Below are 7,961 nucleotides of genomic sequence, written 5' to 3' on the forward strand. Positions count from 1 at the left end.
TTATTCATATGATTCATACCACTGATCAACATAAATAATGTAAAATAAAATACTAACGACTCTGAAACTCAGAGCTCAAAGGTATCCTTAACGGCTGTAAGAACACTCCCACACCCTGTAAGAACACTCCCACACTATGTACGGACACTCCCACACCCTGTAAGGACACCCCCACAATATGTAAGAACACTCCCACACTGTGTAAGGACACTCCCACACCCTGTAAGGACACTCCCACACTATGTACGGACACTCCCACACCCTGTAAGGACACCCCCACAATATGTAAGAACACTCCCACACTATGTAAGGACACTCCCACCATGTAAGGACACCCCCACACTGTATAAGGACACTCCCACTCTGTAAGGGCACTCCCACACCACATATGGACACTCCCACACCCTGTAAGGGCACTCCCACACCCTGTAAGGACACTCCCACATCATGTAAGGCCACTCCCACACAGTTAAAAGCCTGCAGCTCCTCCTAATTTTATCATCCTGCCTGCGAACTCGTCAGCAGTGCACTTGACTCATTCCACCAGTAAACATGCAGGACGTGTTGATGTTTGTAAATTAGATAAGGGGACTGCTGATTGGCTCAGAGTGACATCAGAGCAGATATGTGGATCTGTGCCGACGTTAGATTTCAGGTCTGTGTTTTCTATGAAATGACAAATAAGACGTTTTTTTCTGGAATGTAGGAGTCGGTTTATTTTGACATGTAAGAAAAACTTTATTTTTGTTAACAGAGCTGAACCTGCTCAGATCCTCACGCCTGACAGGCCACACCCACGCACTGCAGCTCCTCAGACCTCAGGTGTCAACATTTACCCATAATTCATCACTTTCAAACTGCTGCATGATCATACAAACTTGATTAAACTGAACTCAAGTTCAGTACATCTGATGACTGATTTGTGCTGAACATGGACTCCTGAGGTTGGCGCTAAGGGAAACATCACAGTCATTAAAGTCTAAGAGAGGACAAACTGAGGAGCTGCAGACTGCAGGTGTGGACTCACCTGTGAAATCATGATGGAAGCATGAAGGTCAGTGTTAGTTTATAGCCTCTAGTTACTGTTTTCCTCCATGTGGAAATTCATCAGAGGGAATTCTGGGAGAAGGTCTGAGATAACGTCCATTGAAAGGAACAGTCACGTTGTTTAAGTCCCCTGGTTCTCTGTCAGAGTCACGCTTCAGTTTCATCTCTGTGTGTCCAGAACAGAGAGAGGGCCATGACTTTTAGCCTAGCCTAGCACAAACACTGGAAGCACAAGGAAACTGTTAACTTAGCTCAGAACAGGCGATTCTGCAGAATTCTCGTAGGAAATCTGCTGTTTTTAGCCGTTACCATTTAAATACAGTAAAGATTCTGTCTGATTTCGTGAGCCGTTTAAATCCTGAATACGTCTGTTCAGGCTCTTTTCAGACTACCATAGGTATCGATGCCCTCGGTTTGGTCTGGCAGGAACAACAGTCATGAAAACATAAACCAATTCTTTCATAAATCTGATCATCTGTCGGCAGTTTCCAGATGTTACCACCCAAAGGAAGAATGTGAAGCTCGACAACGGAGGACCCAGAGCAGAACCCGTGGAACCCCGCAGGTGAGATAAAACCAAAGTGGAAGATTTGAGAACAGAACGATTTACAGAACTGTCTGTTTTTAAATCATCATCCTGCTGAAATTATAACTTAAATGTGACAACAAAAGGAGGAGCATTCAGTGTTTCCTGTCCATCTCAGAATCTGCTGCATCACTGTTGCAAGCTCAGAGCTGCTGAGTCACAAGACCAGTCCTGTTCCTGGTCAGGTCCTGGTCCAGGTCATGGTTCTAGCAGAGCTCAGTTCTCCTCTGCAGGTACTGCAGGATGGAGTCAGTTCCCTGCGATGAGCCCCAGACTCTCTTCAGTGCTTCACACTCCCGCTCATTAGCTTGCTCCAGAGCACTGCGGCTGGTGTTCCTCATCAGGGCTTTTGACTCCCGCAGAACCTGCAGGACAGGAAGTGGAACCACCATCACCGCAGAAAAAGATGAAGACAAAATCAGATCTGAGTTGAGCTGAGTGACATTTAAAACATATAAACAGAGGTCACAGTGTGTTGAAGATATAATATATACACATCATTTTGTGACTGACCAGTGAGTCGACGGTCACCAACTCCTTAATTCGCAGCATCACTTCCTGTGTGAAGGTTCCTGGCCAGAGAACCTGAGAAACCAAACCTTTAGAGCACGCCTCCTGAGCCGTCAACTTCCTGCCGCTCAGCAGCAGCTCGTTAGCCTGGAACAGAACGAACGTTTCAACTTAGGACACAATAATAGTTATGTTAATGACTCTCATATAAATTACTTTATGTAAATCACTATGTTATGTTAATTACTCTGTCATGTTAATGACACAAATATTTTTTGCACTTTAAATTATTATTACTGCCAATAAAACTGCACCTCATGTTCCACTTACCTTTACTCCTCGATACCTCAGCATTTTATTGTATATAGTGCTTTATTGTTTTTTGTATATTGTATATAGTACTTTATTGTTTCTATATCTGCCCTTGTATTTTGATTGTATTTGTACTTGAATGTACCCGCCACTATGATAAACTAATTTCTGCCTCAGGGATTAATAAAGTTATCTATCTATCTTACTGACTGTTATGTTAATGACTCTCATTTAAATGACTCTGTTATGTTAATAACTGTCACGTTATGTTAATGACTGTCACGTTATGTTAATGACTGCTATGTTTATGACTGTCACATTATGTTAATGACTGTAACGTTATATTAACAACTGTTATGTTATGTTAATGACTGTCACATTATGTTAATGACTAACGTTATATTAACTTATTGACTGTTATGTTATGTTTATGACTGTCACATTATGTTAATGACTGTAACGTTATAATAACAACTGTTATGTTATGTTAATGACTTATGTTAATGACTGTTATGTTATGTTAATGACTGTTATGTTAATGACTGTTATGTTATGTTAATGACTGTCACGTTATGTTAATGACTGTTATGTTAATGATGGTCACGTTATGTTAATGACTGTTATGTTAATGACGCCGTCAATGAGGCGGTGGACTGACCGAGGCGAGGCCCATGATGCGGGGAAAGGTGAACGACGAGCAGGCGTCGGGTGTCTGGCCATAGGATGTGTATGGCGTCTGGAACCAAGCCTTTTCATTGGCCCACACCACATCGCAAAGCGGCAGGATGGCGGCGCCGAGGCCAAGCGCCGGTCCGTTCACTGCCGCCACAATGGGCTTCTTGAATTGGATGAAGGTGTTGACGAAGGTCCTGAGGGAGACAACACAGACGTCAGAGATGATGACATCACACATTGCTGCCATGGCATCCTCTCTTCTTCAGTGGCCGTTACCTGATGGTCTCGGCCATCTTGATGCTCTCCTTCTTCCTGTCGTCCGTCAGGCGTCTGATGAAATACAGGAAGTCGAGGCCGCAGCAGAAGACACTGCCGACGGCGCCGAGTAACACCATCTTACTGTCATCTGAAGCTGCTGTCGCCATGGCGCTCTGGATCTCCTTCATCACCTGGCCAGGGGAAAGAGGAACTAAGTGGCTGCAGTAATCAGTTACCATGACAACAGTTGTTTTTTGGTGGACGTGGCCTCACCTCAGGGTTCAGCGTGTTGTTCTCAGAGCTCTTGGTGGACAGCAGGATGTGGGTGAAACCGTCCTGCTTCTTCACCACGATGTCACGATAACGATACGCACTCTCCGTCTGTCGAACGCTGAACCTCAGACGTTTGTCGAAGGCACAACGTTCCTCCAGACGACGTTTCCCAGTCACACTGGTCGTCCCGGCAACAGCACTCTGCACACCTGACATCCCGTTGGCAGGGACAGCCTCCATCAGTGGCGAGTTACCTGGAGGAGTCAGAACGCCAATCGTGTTAGTTTACATGATTTAAAATGTCCCATTCAGGTAGATCACTCAGACAGGTGACTCTACACCTGGTCACCATGGAGATCAGGTAGAGCTCAGGTGCAGACCATGGATTCAGACGTGGTTAAATGAGCTCACCTGTGCCACAGAGGGAGTGCATGGCAGCAGGTGTGACAGGTGTTCGTGGCGGGGGCAGGGGGTTCTGGTTGCGGGGTCTGGTCCCCATGCGGGCCCTCTCCTCTCCGGGCCCCAGCTGGACTCCTGCAGGTTTCTCCAGCAAGGCGACCTCAGGTGGGACCAGGTGAGCCTCCTGAGCTCCGGCCTCCAGACCCTGAGCCGCCTCGCCAGGAGACTCATCTGAGTCCGGGCGGCTGTTCATCGGACTCTTAGGAACCAGTATCTTGATGCCGGTCTTGGACAGGTCCACGCTGCGGCGGGCAGAGCCGACCGGAGATGCCGCCGTTAGACCAGCCGGCTGCTGGGAGCTGACGGAGGCCAGGCGGAGCAGGTGAGCTGGGGCGAGAGCAGGTTTCACCTGATCACAGTCTGCAGTTAGACCGCAGCTGATGTCACTGCTGATGTCGGCGTGAGCGGCCGTAATGGGCGGCGGCCTGCAGGGTGGTCTGTGGGTGGGGTTACAGTGGTGGCTGGGTGAGCTGCGGGTGGAGCGCAGCAACATGTTGTCTCTCTGCCGCTCTGCGTACTGACGGTTGAAGTCGTGGACGTAGATCATACAGGTGGACAGGTGACTCTCCGGCTCCCATGTGTCTCCCTCAGAACCATAACCTCTCCACCTGACCAGGTACTCCAACTTCCCCTTCCTGTTCCTCCTCCTGTCCACAATCCGCTCCACCTGCAGGACAACACCCAGTGTCATCATCATCATTATCATCATCATCATCATCACCATCACTACCATCATCATCACCATCACTACCACCATCATCATCATCACCACCATCACCTTCATCACCATCATCATCATCACCATCACCATCATCCTCACCATCATCACCATCACCACCATCATCCTCACCATCATCACCATCACTACCATCATCATCATCACCACCATCATCACCATCACCATCACTACCATCATCACCATCACCATCATCACCACCATCACCTTCATCACCATCATCACCCTCATCACCACCATCATCATCATAACCATCATCATCACCACCATCACCTTCATCACCATCATCACCCTCATCATCACCATCATCACCACCATCATCACCACCATCATCACCATCACCACCATCATCCTCACCATCATCACCATCACTACCATCATCATCATCACCATCACCACCATCATCATCATCATCACCATCACCACCACCATCATCATCACCATCACTACCATCATCATCATCTCCATCACTACCATCATCACCATCATAACCATCATCACCACCATCATCATCATAACCATCATCATCACCACCATCACCTTCATCACCATCATCATCATAACCATCATCATCACCACCATCGTCACCATCATCATCACCACCATCATCATCATCATCACCATCACCACCACCATCATCATCACCATCACTACCATCATCATCATCTCCATCACTACCATCATCACCATCATCATCATCACCATCACTACCATCATCACCATCATAACCATCATCACCACCATCATCACCATCATCACCACCATCATCATCATCATCACCATCACCACCACCATCATCATCACCATCACTACCATCATCACCATCATAACCATCATCATCACCATCATCATCCCCATCATCATCACCATCATCACCACCATCATCATCATAACCATCATCATCACCATCATCATCCCCATCACCACCATCATCACCATCATCATCATCATCACCACCATCATCATCACCATCATCATCACCATCATCATCATCACCATCATCAACACCAACATCATCACCATCACCATCATCACCATCATCATCATCATCACCATCATCACCATCATCATCACCATCATCATCACTATCATCACCATCACCATCATCATCACCATCACTACCATCATCATCATCATCACCATCACATCATCACCATCACCATCATCACCATCATCACCATCACATCATCACCACCACCATCATCATCATCACCATCATCACCATCATCATCCTCACCATCATCCTCACCATCACCACCACCATCACCACCACCATCATCACCATCATCATCACCATCATCATCATCACCATCACTACCATCATCATCATCATCACCATCACATCATCACCATCATCATCACCATCATCATCATCATCATCACCATCATCATCACCATCATTATCATCATCACCATCATCACCATCATCATCACCATCACTACCACCATCATCATCATCATCACCATCACCATCATCACCATCATCGTCATCATCACCATCATCATCATCACCATCATCATCACCACCATCATCATCACCATCATCACCATCATCATCACCATCACCATCATCATCATCATCAACACCAACATCATCACCATCACCATCATCACCATCATCATCATCATCACCATCATCATCATCACCATCATCATCATCACCATCATCAACACCAACATCATCATCATCACCATCATCACCATCATCATCATCATCATCATCATTACATCATCACCACCATCATCACCATCATCATCATCATCACCACCATGTGACCACAGCTGAGTCTTCACTTGAATAACAGAACTCAGTGATCAGCTGTTATTAAAGACTTTATTGTATATTTTACTGTTTTAATATAATAATAATAATAATAATAATAAAATAATAGTATACATTCATGTGTTCATCTCTTCTGTTTATGCATTTTCTTTTTTGACATATCTCTATAAATATAATTATTATTGATTAGAGAAAATCAATAAGCCCACGCAGGCCGGTTTTCCCTCTTTGTGCAGTAATCATCAATCATTCATTAATTATAGATCGATGTTTTCTTATTGATCAACTTAACTTGTTTGGGAACTAGTTGAACGAAGTTAAAGTAACCTTTACACAACAGTGGATGTAAACTACACTCATGATAATATTGATCTACTCGCCCCATGATATTAATAATCAGTGTACCGGAGCTCTGTGATCGATTCAAACACGATCGAAGTTTGAGAAACGAGTCACACATGAAACTGTGACATTTAATCTGTTAGCATTCTGCACACTCATCTCTTCCCACTGAGCTAACTCTGAGCTAACACTCGGCTAACTCTGCTGGCTAGTTGCAGAAGCTAACAGAAGCTAACTCAGCCTGAAGTTTTATCTGCGGACACACTTTGACTCACTTTAACGGTCAACGAGCTGCTAACTTCACACTTTGTTTCACTTTTGTCCTCAGCTCATAAACTTTATCAACTCAACTCTGCCCTTAGCTGCCGTTAGCATGTTAGCATTAGTGCGCGTCACCTCGTAGAACTCCTCTGTAGCCATGGAGACTGTGCGCGTGCACGAGCAGCTTCCAGAAGCTTCTTCAGTCGAGCAGCAACATGAGAGGAAGATGTTCCGTCAGTGATTCGGCTCTTTACCGGGACGCTCTGCTAGTTTATCACACTTAACTAGCTGTTAGCTGTTAGCTGTTAGCACACCAGCTTTACCCTAACATCCGGTCACACTGACTCACCTCCAAAATAAAAGCCCCCCGCGCCGCTGCTCACTGCTTTTTTTATTACATTTTTTTAACGTTTCGTCTCATAATTAACTCATTAACCATAGAGTCAGTATTTTCATGATATTTTACTGAGCCAGGTTTAAAAGATGTTAAAAAAAGTTAAATTTGATCAAATAACATGAAGACTGTCCCTGAAACACTGCAGGAGGTCTGAACTGGATCTGAAACAGTCTCCTCTGATACTGACACCTCTGTAGGACCTTCAGCAGCAAACCAGACCATCGGAGAGAAGACTGGACGTTTGAGTCTTAAAGTAAAAGATGTTTCTGGGAGTGGAGGAGAAGAAGCTGCTCTGTAGTCTGAAACAAACTTCACTCTTTGC

The 7,961-nt window shown here is 45.4% G+C and overlaps 1 protein-coding gene across 1 annotated transcript; it reads right to left on the reverse strand.

The window, feature by feature from the left end:
- Positions 1–694: 694 nt before the first annotated feature.
- cdyl (chromodomain protein, Y-like) lies at positions 695–7,600 on the reverse strand. The gene is made up of 7 exons (XM_073491965.1): positions 7,378–7,600; positions 4,073–4,787; positions 3,662–3,915; positions 3,407–3,579; positions 3,114–3,324; positions 2,147–2,290; positions 695–1,998 (listed from the first exon to the last, which is right to left on the reverse strand). The coding sequence occupies exons 1-7, from the start codon at positions 7,399–7,401 to the stop codon at positions 1,840–1,842; spliced, it is 1,680 nt and encodes a 559-aa protein (XP_073348066.1). The 5' UTR covers positions 7,402–7,600; the 3' UTR covers positions 695–1,839.
- Positions 7,601–7,961: the final 361 nt, after the last annotated feature.

Source organism: Pagrus major, chromosome 21 (assembly GCF_040436345.1).
Source record: "Pagrus major chromosome 21, Pma_NU_1.0".
In the NCBI taxonomy this organism is placed as follows: Eukaryota; Metazoa; Chordata; class Actinopteri; order Spariformes; family Sparidae; genus Pagrus; species Pagrus major.